Here is a 16,691-nt window from a genome sequence, read left to right on the forward strand (position 1 = left end):
AAAAGTGCGATAGCTCAGGGTGTTTCTCGCACCACAGAGCATGCAGCCGTGCCATGTAACCCCGTTCACGGGCCACACTCGCATCGTAGCAGTCTAGCAAGTGCGATTCAGTCGCTCCGTCCACCCAAAGGTCACGAGATCCCGCCGATCCATCGCATTGAATCCATTTTCATTGGCTGCTTCAGCTCTAGATTGGTCGGCATTGTTGGCCGACCCATTGTCGGGAGCCCTGCGCGTTCTGTTTTTTTGAACCGCACTTACTAAAACTATGTTTGGTGTTGTCATTGTTGTTCCCACGAGAAGCTAGGGAAAGGGGTTCGTCCATCCTTGTAGAGCCCCGCATGCAAGGATAAGGCTGCGTACTCTGAGAGGTCACCCGATATCCCAGAGTCACCTTTCTAGACACCTCACCCAGGTGCTATTCAGCTTCCGGCACGGTTTTCACACCTCCGCTTGGGGGTTAATTCCTTCGGGACCACCCCATTTATTTTTGTAACCATATTCAGGAGAAACCCTTGGTACAGGGATCCTCTATCCGCAACCCGAGGACGCGTTCGGTGGCTTTGTCATAGGCCCTTCAGTTTGATTCTAGAGGAATCAAAACCGAACCGAATGGTTCCCTTACCGAGAATCGAACCCAAGCCTCCTGGGTGAAAGCCAGATATATATATATATATATATATATATATATATTCCAAATATGTCTCATTTTTCCGCCCAGATAAATTCTGACAATTTTTTCCGTATTTGACTTAATCTCTGAATCAGTTCAGAAAAATGGTAAGGTGTAAAAATGATCAACATTATTTTTACTGTGAAACTATTCTCGCTTAAAATTATTACAGAAAAAACGAAAAATAAAGTTTACATCGATTTCAGGCGAAAGATTCACCGCAACAAAAATTAACCTTGCCAGATAAACTTTACATGAATCGAAGATAATTTCCGATTTTTAACCTTGCCTGGATCATCTTTCGTCTTATAAGCGCTCCCTTTTTATTCGAGATGTAGCAAATATTACGACGCCAGCGCTATCTATCGTCGTTTAACTTCATTAAATTGGAGAGAAATGGGGATTTCCATCTGCCAGTTGCTATTTGCGACTTTTGCTAAATAGTAATAAGTAATTTCTAATTCGTCTGCAATAGTGTAATTTATTTCGGAGGAGATATATCAGTGAGAACACATTTTTTTGTGTTTTCTGTTGTTTATTCTACGACTTCAGAATAATTTTCCTAACCTCAGTGAAACTTTTGTCGAAATATGTCTAATTATTAACCTTGCAGGTCTTACCTGCAACAAGTTTTATGTTTTGTTTTTTCTGTGTTGTTTTAAATCTGGTGCCCCAATTTATAGCTCGAATCTTCTCATACTAAAAAGTTGTCTTTTATATATTCAATTCCTCCATTGGAATTTAATTAATTTCAATACAATAATGTAAAATTATTTATTTTGACTCTTGTGACAGTAGCTTATGAATTTTACATAATGTTCTGAAAGAACCATAATAAGTTAACAGCACTACCTTACCCACTTTTTTTTACTTCATTTAGTTCTCCAAAAACAGGTTTCTCTCATTTAAATTTAATATCTGTCTTAATATCTATGTTAAAAGTGATCGGAATTTTACTTAACTTTTACAATATTAATGTTTAATAAAAATACAATAAATATAATATGAAGGTAAAAGAATATTTCAAATATTGTAAATATCGAATTTGACTGTATATTTATTGAGATAAGATTTTTAATTGCTGACTCAGAGCATAGAGGACATGGAAAATTTTTTTTTGAGGCGTGCGACCGAATCTAGAATATATTCAAGCAATCTGTTCGCTTATATCAGATAAAACGTTTAGTTTCTTTACATAAACTCTTCTCGCAGATCAATCATTTTTTCCAGGTTTCAAAGTTTAAGAATTTATCATGTTCGACAGATTGTGTGTTAGGGTGGGTCCAAAATAATAAATTCTGGTGTTCGAAATCTCTACAATACGACAAAGTAGCGCACTGAGATTCTGAAATAAGTATAATCAATTTGGAATAAATAGACATAATCTTGCTTATCCACGCTAAAAAAATGTTTAAAAAATTTCAAGTTTTTAGAGTGTTTAAATATTCTTGAGTTTCTATTTTTGCACATACCTCAAGGTCATAATAAGTCTTCCCAATCTTTTGCAGATTTCAAACAATTATTTTCTAAGAGGTCATTGCTAATTAATTCACTTCTGTTTTCGGACAAAATTCTGAATACCTTTGTAAATACGTGAAGAATTTTTTCTGGTACATGAAAACCTTTTATTGACAAAAAGACAATAGGCAAAAAATGGCCGAGACCCTGGGATCGAATTTGGAAATACAAAAAATGTGTTCAATTTTGAATTTTAAACGTAATTAAATTATCTTTGTAAATTCTTGATAGATTACTTAAAATATTTCTCAGGATCTTTAGGCTGTTTTAGGAATCAAATGCAGCTGAACAAATGCTATTAAATACTAAATTTGAACCTTTGAACATTTTTGTAGTTCCTGTTTCTATTTCTGGGTCTTGCCAATTTTTTTCTGCTGTATTTTTATGCTCAAAAGCCCACATACACTCTGAAAAATTGTAACTTATAAGTTAGAAAGATAATATTATTCTATCAATGGAAAGTCAGTGGTCTCTGGTAAGCTTTCCAGTCGAAACCAGTGAGAACTAGTAAAGTTCATCGATTTAAAATTAATTATACTTTTTTGTGATCCCAATACGCTAATTTTTCACATTGCTGCGATTTTTAATTGTAGAATTTGTAATTTTCGACCCAACCTATTTTCTATACTTGTATTAGTATTAAATAAGGGAAATATGTAGTTGGTATGGAAATTTATAAACTTATAGTAGCCAATTTTTCGTCTGGTCTCGAGAAAATTCATATCCCTGAATTTGACATAATACATTTGGAGGTCAATTTTCTTTGTTTTTTCTCGCGTCTCTTGATATCTCAATTTAAAAACGGTCTACAATCTAAGCTACTATAAATAATTATTACCCAGATACAAACTCTATATATTACTCAGGCCGATTCTATTAATCACGAAATTTCGGTAAAAATAGCCCATTTAACGAACTAGAAATAAGAAATTTCGTGATTAATAGCCGACTTAAGGATTTGGACTATTTATCCCGAAATTTTTGAATGAGTAACACTGAGTTCTCATCTAGGTTTTAAAACGGAAAATTGTAGTTTATAAAAAATTCATTTTCATGAATTTATATTACAGTTAAAATATTCGATATTCTAGTTTAAATTAATTTGAGTAAAAAAGCAATAACGCGAAATAAAAAGATCACAAGATGTTTATAAGGAAAATGCAACACAAAAATTATATACTTTTTTGTCCATATTACTACAAACTATTATTTTCCATAAATATGTTATTCATCACGAAGTTTCATGATTAATTCCTTCACTGTCAGTGACACATATATGGACAAAAAAAGTCATGCCACTTTTGCATCATGACACATATGTGGGCATCTTAATAAAATTAATTAACGTGATCCGATTTGATTTTGCTTGAATATATCACGATTCTTGTGCTCGATGAATTAAAATCTCATATTCGATTTTATCAATTCAGAATGGCGGATCCAATATATTGAACATAAATTATTTTAAATCTTTGAATCTTCATAAAATTGGTCTAAATTCGGTTTTACGGGTCGCTGAATTCTAATATAATGTTATTTTCAAAATTCAAAATGGCAGGTCCAACATTACGAAAATAAATAATTAAAATATTTGGTTTGATGTTAGAATTTGGAATTCAAAATATCGGATCTAATTTGGCGGACACGAATTATTAAAAACTTCTAGACCTTGATGAAATTGGTGATAATTATGTTTTTATGGTCACTGAATAAAAATCTGATGTTATTTTGAAAATTGAGAATGGCGAATCCAACATAGCAGACATAAATTATTGAAAAAGTTTGGACGTTTATAAAATTATTGATAATTAGGTTTTTGGGGTTGCTGATTTCAACTTTGATGTTAGATTTTTGAAATGCAAAATAGCCGATCCATATGACGGACATGAGATATTAAAAATCACCCAACCTTAATGAAAATGATGATACTAAGGTGCTTGAAGTCGCTGATTTCAAATCTGATGTTGAATTGTCAAAATACGACATTGCGGATCCAATAGCCAAACATTTTCCATTGCATGTCCGCCGTGTTGGATCCGCCAATTTTAGAAAGGTCTGAAATTTTTTAATACATCATGTGCGCTATATTATATCCGCCATTTTGAATTTTAGAAATCTGATATCAGATTTGAAATCAGCAACCCTAGAAACCTATGTATCCTTTTGGATGCGCCATTTGAATACGGAAAATCTAAAATCAGATTTAAATTTATCGACCCCAAAAACCTAACTGATTACAATTTTATACAGATGGAAGCATGTTAAATATTCCATTCCCGCTGTATTGGACCCGCAATTTTTAATTTAAAAAGTCCATCATTAAATTTTGATTTAGCGAGCTTAAAGACATTGAAGTTGCCGATCTCACGTGATTCTAAAGTGTCTTGTGTCGATAACATTATTGACACGAAATATTGCCTCTTACCTGACAGTGAAGGGGTTAATAGGCGATTTAACGATCTGAGCTATTTGTACCACACAATTTCGTGATTAACAGCTGATTTAGCGTTTTGAGCAATTTATACTAGGAAATTTCGTAATTAATAGCTGATTCAAGGATCCGGGCTATTGATCACAAAATTTCCGTATAAATAGCCGCTTCGTCGATCTGAACTATTTATTCCGAAATTTCAGGTTACCAAAACATTTTTTTCACTATGTGAACATCAACGTCTGCAAACAGTAGACAACCTCAGGTTTTGCATTATAATTTTTACAGAAAAATGTTATTCGATACACGAGGTCTCACGAGCGGATGCTCCCTGCTCGGCTAAAGAAGATACATCACTCACTCTTCTGCTCGGCTTCGCTTTCGAGATCGTGCTGGACCCACTCACAGTGATCAAGCAACCCATTTGGCCTCTCATATCGAAATACTTTATGAGCTTGATTACAGTTAAAACTTTAAATATTCTATATTAAATTAAATTACGTGGAAAATTAATGTTGTACAACAAAAAGAATACAAAATGTCCACAAGGAAAAATTTAACACAAAAACAACTAATTTTTTACATTTATTTTTAAATGATTGTTTTTTTTATATTTATCTTATTGATTAAAAAAATTCACATAAGATAGCATTTTTGTTGCCGCGATAAATATTTGAAAGGGTTCGTGGCCTTTCTGCCTCCCGGGAAACATTGGAATAACGTAGGGGTCTAATTAAAATAATTTATGTGGTCATCCCCCCCCCCCCTCTAACCGATAAATTTGAAAGGGATAGAGAAGTGAGCTAAGCTATTTCTGTGACTAAATTCTGAGATTAGATTTTTTAAAAAAGTGTGCGATACAAATCCTAACCTAAAAATTCAATTTTTCTATTTTACACCAAAAAATCAGATTTTTCACGGTTTCCAAATTACCAAATTTATATTTAAAATATAGAAATATGGCCATATATGGAAAGTATTTCTAATTTAAAATGTTGAAACTTCTTGCGTAAGATAATTAGAGTTTGGATCCCGGTAATAAGCGTATAATAGAGAAAAATTAATATTTTCAGATTTCAGCGTAAAAGTGAAGATTATTCTATTACTTTGAATGCGCGATTTTTCCATCTGTCTAAAATTCCACCATAAGAATAAGATACCTCCTAAACTTGTTCACTTCTATTTCCATAGCGACTGCCACACAGTTTTCTATTCTCCCAAAACGTGTTTTCAATATTCTTAATTCCTTCGAATTTTACCGGTAACACACCTCACAGAGACATTTTTTATTCCTCAGAAGTGGTCACATTTTGATTTTATTTAATTCCTTCTAATTATTTCACAAAATATGTGTTATAAGTAGTTTTAATTCCTTCACGCGGAATGTAAGTTCTGAAATTGTAATTCTAACCAATTCAACTCTACCTCTCCAGAGTTAAAATTATTTGAATTGACACATTTGAATTAATTTCTTTGGTGCATTTTTTAAAATAGGTTAAATAAATGCTTTAGTTAAATTTTACTAAGTCGATAGAGAGGAATAGTATTCATAGGAATACAAATTCTTAATTTTTCGGAATTCAACGCTTATTACCGGGATAGTTCAGGCTAGATTTCTAACACTTTTTCAAGTATTTTTTACAAAAAGTATTAAAATTACACATTCTCAATCAACGATTCTTATACTCGTATGCTAGCGAAATAAAATTAACTTAACTTCATTACACTAACCCTTTAAGAATGAACCTACCTTCACAAATATTGAATTATTCCCCTGCTATTTCAATAACATTTTTTCTGCTGATTCAGATGGAAATTAAGGTTAGAAAAGATCGACACTATCGCTCGCAGCGGCGAAGATTAGTAGTAAATAGAGCGGAGAATTTACAGTCCAAAATAGACAATTTTAAAGTCTGCTTTTATAAAAAAAAAAATTACAAGTTCAGGTTTTTATGTAAATGTTTGTTAAATCAGTTTTTTATTGATTAAAAATAAGTAAATAATAGCGTCTATGTACAGATTAACTCATTATATGTAACAGTATGTCAGAAAATTTCAAACAAGAATAGCCTGACCAGAGCCCGGCTAGAGCATGCCTAGGAATTTTGACAGAAAAATATCCTATACAGAGGATTAAGTTTTTTTTGAAGTAGCTCGACTATTCCCCGACCAGACCCCGATTTGAAATTTTCACCAAAGAGAAACTAACTAGCCACCGACTAGTCCCCAACTAGGGACGTTGCCTAAAAATGTTCTCCAACTAGCCCCCGACTAGTGGCCGACTTTTATTGGGGCCAAGTGGGGCCATTTCTACACAAGGGTGTCTTCGAACAACATCACTTTTGTTACTAGTCACAGGGGTGACATCCCTAAACGAAAGGCTATATTCTATATTATACAGCCATTTATAGCATTTAGATTGTAACAAATAGATTATTCTATAGAATACAGTGAGATAGACAACTTTTTAAACATATTTTTCAAAGAAGTTAATAAATTTAGCATTTTGTAATTATCAATTGTACATTAAAGAATTATTAGTATTCATTTCCTGAACAGAATTAATCGAAATCACAAAATTTCGTGATTGATAGTCGATTCAACGGTCTTGGCTATCAATCATTGAGTTTCTTGATTAATAGACGCTGCTTTAAGATTATAATTGGCGTGAATTTTGACTGATTAAACTCTTTAAAATGTTCAAAGTAAGCCCCAACTGTCATTGCTCTCGATTAGTCTGCCGACTGGTGCTGCTCCGATAATTCCTTCGGATAGCTATTCTTATATCTCTATACGTCGACTATATGATATACCTCGTATAGAGAAAATGGCCAAATAAGTCTAAAGATATTCACTTTCACTTATCCAGGGATCTATATAAATTCCTTCATTCATTTCCATCTATTCACCTAGAAAAAGTTCTTGTTAAAGTTACTCGACGCGTCTGGTTAAAAAATTCCTTGTTATTTCATTTAGAAATTAAGGTTACTATGACTAGATTTCCAGATATCTGTCTTGGTCTCCTGCAGTGTTGCTAGAGGTGTCAAGTAATGCTTACAAGGGAAGGTCCCCAGGTGATAAACGCCTGAAGAAACCTTATTAGGCGGAAAATGTTCCTTGTGATACCCACGGCAAAGATTGGCCCATCCTAACCCCTACCTTTTCGATATTTTTCAACCCCGACTCTCAAAAGTCATGAATATTTTCAATGTTTTACACTACTTTTCTTGGATACTTGCTACTCGCATAATTAAAGAAGGATTAACTGAGGCTCGGAATTCTTTGTGAAGGTGGTACTGTAGCAGAAAACTAAGGTCAGCATCGTGCAGAGCAACCCCAAAAATATAAAAAATGATCATTCAATACATTACTACAAAATATTTGGTGCGAAAGATAACAGATAAACTACAACCAATCTAATCGCACTGCGTGAGAAAAGTATTATAAAACATTGCAAAAAGTCAAGACTTTGAAGAGTTGGGGCTTAAAAATATCGAAAAGTTGGGGGTTAGGATGGGTCAATCTTTCTTGTGGGTACCACAAGGAACATTTTTCGCCTAATAAGGTTTCTCCAGGCGCTTATCACCTGGGAACCTTCCCTTGTTAGTCATAATTGTCCACTTTTTAAGCAATCGCTTTTTATTTAATGCTTTCTCAGTTATATTAGTATAAATAATTATAGTTAACCGTGGGTTTAGTTGTGTCTTAAGAAAAAGCTGCGCATTATCTGTGTTCACAACAGTGGCACACGGATACTTCCAAACTACGCACACATTTTTCGACTTTCTTGCAAAAATATTAACACTGTAGACAATAAATAAACAAAGTGAATATTCGATAATTCTGGTACTGCTCAAGTGATCTACGTGAATAATATATCAAATCCTGCAGTAGTCTTAACGAAGAGTTTCAGAAACAGAATGGATAAAAAATAAATATGCTGCTTCTGCCTCGAGTGTTTTTATCGTCATTTATTGATGTATCGACATATAGAAAAAAGAAATTTTAACAAAGCGAAATATAGTTGCTAGACTCTGTTTTCGGGAACTTTTTCTAGACTGTTTTCATTGGGACAAAGTCAATGTAATTTCAGAGGGAGTTAAGAAGAGTCCTTGAAGGTTGAAAAGTATCTAAATTCGATATTGGAAAATCGATGTCTACGACAACATCTGCTTAAGTTTACTGAAATATTTGGTTATGCTGACCAGAACGTTTTATTCCTTAGCTACACGAAAAAGTCTAGTAAACATTTCTGGTTAATCTTAATAAAAATTGTGTTTAAAGTTAGCTGAATTTCTGTTAAGTCTATCCAGAAAATTTTGTATTTTCAATCAATTTTAATGGCGTTTCTTTGTTCAAAATGAAAGTATATTATTTTCTGTGTAATAACCTAAGTTTCAAAGCTCAGCTTTTTCCGTTCACCTGCTGTAGAACTTCGTCTGGTAGGGTTCAATTATCGGTGCCTGCGAACTTCAATGTTTGAAAAAAAACCGCATGCTTGACATCACTTGCGTAGCAATATTGCAATATCGGCATTTGAAAAATACAATATCATGTATTATAACTGACCATCCCTCTTTTTCACACTTTCTTATTTATGTTTCCGATGCAATAACTCAGCTCGACTTCCTGATATTTCATTTCAACTCAAATTTTAGTACCAGGCAAAAGATATTGGGAATAAAGAATAAGCAGACTTCATGTAAGCCCTGCTACTATTTTTATTATTTTTCACTGTAATAACGTGCTATTTAATACTCGTGGAAAAAATGGAAAACTGTTTTTTATCACATAAATTTAGAATAAAATTTAAACCTTAACTTCGAATGTTTCATCAAAACTCTTTCGAAACTTGAATAAAATTTTTAAATATATTAGATAATGGGATGGTTTGTATAAATTATGGTGGAGGAATATTTGGTTATAGGTATCGGCTACGTAAATCTAAATTTCGGTACGAATAGTCGATTTTTTAGGGTAAAAATAGCAAGAGCCGAAAATTTTCGTACAAAAAGCCGATTTTTTGTGTAAACACATTCAATGCCCTAATATGATATTAAAATGAACATTAATTAATTTAATTAGCTGTAGATTCTGGTTTCCAATAGTGTCTGTAGCAGTCTTAAGTTAGCAAGATTAATCGATAATGCCTATAACGTTCAAAGTCACTTGCACCAAGTCACTTAGCAACCTGTCTACCTTTAACGAAAGCCATTACGCTTTTCTGCCTGAAGTGCTTAATTCTTCCTTTTACTTTCGTCTGTGAAAAAGGTTCTTCATTTTATTGACTATAGACCAAAGGACGAGGTCAAAACAGAATAGAAGACATTATTCGTGTAATTATGAGCTTTCTCAGAATCATCTTTACGAAACATTTTATATTTATAAAAAAGATTAATATTTTTTTACTGATTTCGATAAATAATAAAATCCGTACAAAGAAATAATTGATAAAATGGTGCTTGAAATAAATATATAAATTACTTTTAGAAGATTTATGGATATAGTAAGAGTACAATATTCGATAGTAATTGCAAATTCAATCCTTGAATAGTATTCCACCGTGAATCGAAGATTTGTAAAAAAAACTTTAAATTATACAATTGGAAATTAGAAGCTTTAAAAGTCCAAAGTTTTAAATTAGAAATGATTCTAGAACTCAAAGGTGAATAATCTGAAAAAATTGTAGATGAAAATTGAAACAATTTCATAATTAATTCAGTGAGATAATTTATTATTGATAAATATAATCGTGAATAAATTTTTATTCTGGCAATTAGTAAAAATAAAATAATTCTTAGAAAGAAGTCTCTACATTTTAGTAATTTTTCACTGAAAATCAGTCAAACATGACCAATTGTAATGGCTATATTCCGACCATCAATGTGATTAAACATTAATCATATTTTACTTATTTTTAGTCAAATTGCACTAATGAAGATTTGAAGACACCTTGTAAAGTTTAATTTGAAGAAAAATTTGTTGAAAGATTATATTTACAATCTTAAAATCTAGACAATTGAAAATTAAAAATTTGAATGACCTTTTCGTGGGACAAAAAGTTATTACAGTTGAAAAACAAGGGTTTGATTGCAGACACTGCGTTATTTCCAAAATATGAAAATGTTCACTGTTACTTTTTAAGTAATAAATCATGTTTTTTCCTTTTACATGGATAACGTAACTGTATTCAAATCTTACGACGTAACTATTTATTGTGCAAGACAAAGAAGATATTGAAAGGAAAAGTACAATACATCTTGAATGCAATTGCCCACTTATTCTCACACACATATCAATTAAAATACTCTATTACTCATTTTGTTCAAAAAGGAAAAAGACATGGAAATAAGAAAAGAAAGTAATATATACTGATTCTACACTACTTACGACCTTGAGTTTTAAGCGTTATTTATCAGCCCCTCTCTCAAAATAAAATTCAAAACCTTATATTTCATGCAGTACTTTAATTTGAGTCGCAGAATCATCTTGTACTCGGAACGATCCTCATGTTAGAATGTAAGTTAAGGCTCAAGGTCACCACTACCTTTGGAGCACCCTTCTATCTCTACTCCAGGATGGCGATTATCCTATTCATCTTTCTTATCAGACCTCCAGACCCAAAGAAAGTATCCTAGTTCGAAATGAACATGCTACGTACCTGAAGAGTCTTCGTCGGCAATATCCACAAAAGAGGGGACCGTCGAAGAAACGTAGTGGTGGTGGCAATATAAAGCACAGTGAATGGCGCGCCTCAGCCAGTCCTTAGTAAGCGGTACATAAGTCTTAAGGTCCGCACCCTTACATTACGCGATATTACTTTTTTCTTCGCGTAGGCGCACGCGCGCGATCGCCTTCTCCCCGGAAGTAATAGTGATACCATCTCCAGAACTTCCGTGCCGCGAAGAGTGACCAGACAGAAAAGACGGGGTCTACGATCAGGATACCGATAGTCCCGTGATGCGGGTGAGGGCGAGGAATATGCCGAAGTACTCGCTAATACTGCTTTTTGCAGTCGCGTTCACCCTTTCCGGTGAGTAAAAAGTGCCATCAGTACCATTTCAAGGGATCATCGTGAAAGGAAAAACCCTCCCTTAAAAATACGAAAAAAGATCAAAATTTTTCTTACTTCTTCTACATTTTTGCCCCTTGACCGGAACACCTATTTGAAATATCTTTCGGCGACCATGACGACAGTTGCATAAGAGATTAGAACGTGAAAGCCAAGAATCTGGTTGGTCCCGGATAGAGGATGACGTCACTCCCGTGCCCCGGGCACCCGAACATAGTGGGGACAACTTTCCCCGATCGTCACAAGACGAAAAACAAAATTTAAGGGTTACGCGACTGGTACCTGATATCATACATCCTCTAACACGAAATACCTACACATTTTTTAAAGTATACAGAGAAAGTTGACATCGATCCCAGTTTGGTATCAGAAAATTAAACCCTTAATTTCTCCTATAGATTACACCTTGATTTACCCTTAATTAGCCCCGAAATAAATTACTAATTGTATTTCTAAACAATTGCAAAGCCTATTTCACAATTTATCTTTTCTATTTAAAAATAATTCCTTTCGGCGATGATACTCTTTGGAACCAGCAAGATTGAATGCTTGAACGAAGTCTTAATTTATAACACAGGGCTGCTCTTGAATTTACCAGTGAAATAATCCGTAAATTATTTGCTATTGAATTAGCTCTTTAATTAACCTTTGCATTTACCCCTCGGTGCAGTAAGAACTACTATATTCGGACTTGGATATAGTCCTTAAAAATGAAAAAAAATCATTTTCTTAACGTAAACCTATTTCATTTTTGAAGTAGAATTTGACCTTTAAACCCCACTTTTCAGTTATGTGGAACAACTTCACTGTCTATGGCACAATTATTTTTTTCCAGCCCTTTCAGGAAAATAAAGTCTCAGAATACCCATCGGGGTAAATTTTATCATTAATTTTGTTAATATTTCCGCTTTGCCCCATTATTACAGCCTAACATGTCTTCACGCCTTGTGAACCAATACCAATGTTGATATTTATATTTCAGAAAAAAAGACGAAAATATACATTTTTTAACCAATAGTTCCAAATGGAAAATTTTAATTCTTTCGGTGTTCTTACGAAGTTACCAGATTAAAAAATTAAACCCTTGACTTCTGAAATCGATTATTATCACTACACTTCAGGATAATTTTTCATTGACATTTGGCATTCAATAAATCATTTTCTATTTTAGTGCCTTTTTGAAGTGGTCGGCAGAATATTTGATTAGTATGTAACCAGTTTTCCTTCGAAAATAATAAAAACTGAATTTAGAAATTTACCATCCCCTTTTTATTTTCTAACTCTAGAGCTAAATTATGACAGGCGGCCGCTCGAATGATAGATAACGCCTTTAGAGGGATAGGTCAACATGAGCGACAAGCCAATGTTAAACTTAGATACAATTACTATGGAAAAAATGTTCATAACGCCCTCCATAAATGAAACTTTTCTAATACTAGGGGCTTAAAATAATATCTTAAAAATGCCCCAAGAACAATTTAAAAATTGTGATCGAAGAGAAAAGAAAAGCTGGTTATCAATGAAACGATTTCAGAGGGAACGGTATTGAGTCGATGGAAGCGACAAGATGACAAAAAGGATAATGTAAAGGACGAATTTTGCAAGGACAAGGATGCTGGTGAATGGTTCCGACTTCAGACCGGAGAAGGAGATAACTGTCGAGATGTTATCCAGTGCACCAGTTCCGGAATCCAGGCTCTGAGGTGTCCCGCTGGACTGTACTTTGACATCGATAAACAGACCTGTGACTGGAAAGATGCAGTCCACAATTGCAAGTCTACGAACAAAGAACGGAAGGCCAAGCCCATCCTTTTCACCGAAGAGCCCCTTTGTCCAGAAGGTCAACTTGCTTGCGGAAACCAGGATTGTGTAGAGAGAGGTCTCTTCTGTAACGGTGAAAAAGACTGTGCTGATGGTTCCGATGAAAATATTTGTGGTAAGTAATCTAATGAAATAATAGATCTCGATTACAGATCTTGCATCCCGATTTGATCTTGTATCTTGATTTTGATTAGATACGACTCATCATCACTTATAAGATTAAATTTTGTCCTCTTACCTCAGATATGGACAATGACCCTAACAGAGCACCACCTTGCGACCCTGCCGTGTGTGTATTGCCAGATTGTTTCTGTTCTGAGGATGGTACTACAATCCCAGGTGATTTACCCTTCAAGGATGTTCCCCAGATGATTACCATCACCTTTGACGATGCCATAAATAACAATAACATTGGCTTGTATAAGGAAATTTTCAATGGCAAACGTCGAAACCCTAATGGATGTGATATCAAGGCGACCTTCTTCGTTTCCCACAAATACACCAACTATTCCGCTGTCCAGGAAATGCACAGAAAGGGACACGAAATCGCAGTTCACTCCATCTCGTAAGAATAATTGCCCTAATGCAACCTTCATTTTTAACATTAGTTTAAACACAAAACGCATGAACAACTCCCTGCCCCCAAGCACAACACTTAGCTTTCTTAGTTTAATTATTCTAGATGTATTAAAATTTGTTTAAAAGCATGTTGTCATTTATGCAAACTAATTAGTTATCTAAAGTGTATGTGCATCAGGACTTGTAATTATATAGAACACCTATACCCTCCTAAAACCCTATCCCTTCCAATCTATCCCAATTGATAATACTTAGTAAGCTGCACTAGTAGATAGCGACAATAATTGGAGACGGTATCAATGGCTTTGACTACGTATTTTCAATCCCAGGAAAAATGGCCACAAGGTGTCAACACGCCGGAAGAGGTAATGGAAGCTAGATTGTGGTGACGGTAGTTGCTGAGTTTCTGAAGATATTCTTTGTTTTCTGAACACTTGGTCTCTAATCAAGATTTTTTTGTTTAGACATAACGACGACGAGAGCTTCTGGTCCGACGCCACGGTAGATGACTGGGCTAAGGAGATGGCAGGCATGAGGGTCATCATCGAAAAATACGCCAACTTGACTGACAACAGTGTGGTTGGAGTCCGAGCACCATACCTCAGAGTTGGAGGCAACAACCAATTTACAATGATGGAAGAACAAGCTTTCCTATATGATTCGACTATCACTTCGGCCCTCAACAATCCTCCTCTATGGCCTTACACCATGTACTTCAGAATGCCCCATCGCTGTCACGGAAACTTACAACACTGTCCAACCAGGTAGTTTTTCATAACTGTATTGTAGGCTTCGTCAAACATATAAATTGAAGAAAGATTGAAGAAATCTAAACAAATCTTGCTTTCCACTTACAGATCACACGCAGTCTGGGAAATGGTGATGAACGAACTCGACAGAAGAGAGGATCCCCAAAACGACGAGTACCTTCCAGGTTGTGCTATGGTCGACTCTTGCAGTAACATCCTTACTGGAGACCAGTTCTACAACTTCTTAAATCACAACTTCGACAGGCATTATGAACAAAATCGTGCTCCGCTTGGTCTCTACTTCCACGCAGCCTGGTTAAAGAACAACCCGGAATTCCTCGATGCCTTCCTCTACTGGATCGACGAAGTCTTGGCAAATCACAACGATGTCTATTTCGTTACAATGACCCAAGTCATCCAATGGATCCAAAACCCCCAAACTGTGACCGAATCAAAGAACTTTGAATCCTGGAGGGATAAGTGTGTCGTGGATGGACCACCAGCCTGCTGGGTGCCCCATACGTGCAAACTTACATCAAAGGAAGTTCCCGGGGAAACCATCAATCTCCAAACCTGCATCCGATGCCCTAATAACTACCCATGGCTCAATGATCCCACCGGAGACGGCTTCTTCTAAGTCAAAACCTCTTAAAATTGAACGGAGCTTTTATACGAAAAGCAAAGCTATTACACAGAAACGAAACATTTATAAAAAAAGGAAAACGTGATTCGCGAGATCGCGCGATTATCGTCCTCAGTCGGTTCGGGGACGAAGCCTATGTAGCTCTCGTTTAAATTATAAGTCATAGGACGATTGCATCGCGACCTTTCATTAAAAATGTTTACCGGTACTTTCGCGTGATGAAGAACAGCATTTCGACGTTCCACGCGAAGGTGCAAAAAGAATCTCTTTATTAGGAAAATAGGAGAGAAATGACGGACTTGATAAGTCCGCAAGTGAGACTCGATATGTAATATAGACGCCTCCCGTTTCCTTTTTCAAAAGTTAAGACCCCACTCCTATCCTTTACCTATCCCTTCCTATCCTTTCCTCCATCACGCTCCTTTGCTCCATCTTTCAGCAACCGCCAAATCTTCCCGGGGCGCCCTTACTTTTCTAAGGGTCGACCAAAACTATATAAATATAAATGTGTATGTATATTTTATAAAGTAAGTGACATCAATTGTTCCCAGAAGAAAGCGACAGATCTTTAATAAAAGTCTTTTAAAAATTTACGACTCCTTTATCTTTAGATCCCACTCATTTTCGTAAAATATTAAATTACACTGAATGAATATTTTCAATAAGCATTACGTTTATGCTAAAGTTTTCAAACTATTAATTTCGCAGTCTTTCTGAATAGAAGGCCTCACTTTCTAGACAAGTCCTGTGGTAGAGACATTAAAGTTATGATCTCTAAAGAGAAAATCATTTAGTTAATTGACAAAGTCGGTAGAAATTCGCGATTTACATGAAATATGCAGTTATCGTATTGTATAATAGCATTCGTTTCAGTAGCGATGACAGAATCGTTACTCCATTGTTCCTTGAAGTAATGATTACTAATGTTGCAGTAAAAAGAGAGGGGTTTTGAGGCACAGCATCCGAACATTGGTTTAAACATGAGGAATATGAATGTTCCCGCTTTGCATTCTCTAATGGTCGCATAATAAAGCACTCTGAGGAAACTTCCGACCGTTAATTCACGGTAGGTCAAAAGGGAGAATTTCTCCTTTGTGAGGAGAATTAAGATCAAGGTTAACGAAAGGGGTAGATGGAGGAGAATATTTGGAGAATTTAGAGTTTCATTATGAAAGGAGAGCTTTTGTTGGCAGGGGAAGGAGTGA

At 34.9% G+C, this 16,691-nt stretch overlaps 1 protein-coding gene across 2 annotated transcripts; it reads left to right on the forward strand.

The window, feature by feature from the left end:
- The first annotated feature begins 11,385 nt into the window (after window positions 1–11,385).
- On the forward strand, window positions 11,386–16,075 carry LOC117166898. 2 transcript variants are annotated; one of them, XM_033351337.1, is made up of 6 exons: window positions 11,386–11,655; window positions 13,229–13,630; window positions 13,759–14,080; window positions 14,424–14,459; window positions 14,559–14,858; window positions 14,952–16,075. In XM_033351337.1, exons 1-6 carry the CDS (start codon window positions 11,583–11,585, stop codon window positions 15,478–15,480), a joined length of 1,662 nt encoding a protein of 553 aa, XP_033207228.1. In that variant the 5' UTR covers window positions 11,386–11,582; the 3' UTR covers window positions 15,481–16,075. The 2 variants fall into 2 exon arrangements, with proteins under 2 accessions (XP_033207228.1, XP_033207229.1); XM_033351338.1 differs by lacking the exon at window positions 14,424–14,459.
- Window positions 16,076–16,691: the final 616 nt, after the last annotated feature.

Source organism: Belonocnema kinseyi, chromosome 2 (assembly GCF_010883055.1).
Source record: "Belonocnema kinseyi isolate 2016_QV_RU_SX_M_011 chromosome 2, B_treatae_v1, whole genome shotgun sequence".
NCBI classification, from domain to species: domain Eukaryota; kingdom Metazoa; phylum Arthropoda; class Insecta; order Hymenoptera; family Cynipidae; genus Belonocnema; species Belonocnema kinseyi.

Excerpts from the sequence above, each read along its gene's own strand:
- LOC117166898 (XM_033351337.1), top strand. The coding sequence starts at position 11,583 with ATGCGGGTGAGGGCGAGGAATATGCCGAAGTACTCGCTAATACTGCTT. Across the intron at positions 11,656-13,228 it reads AGTCGCGTTCACCCTTTCCG|AGGGAACGGTATTGAGTCGA; the intron begins GTGAGTAAAAAG and ends AAACGATTTCAG. Across the intron at positions 14,859-14,951 it reads TTACAACACTGTCCAACCAG|ATCACACGCAGTCTGGGAAA; the intron begins GTAGTTTTTCAT and ends TTCCACTTACAG.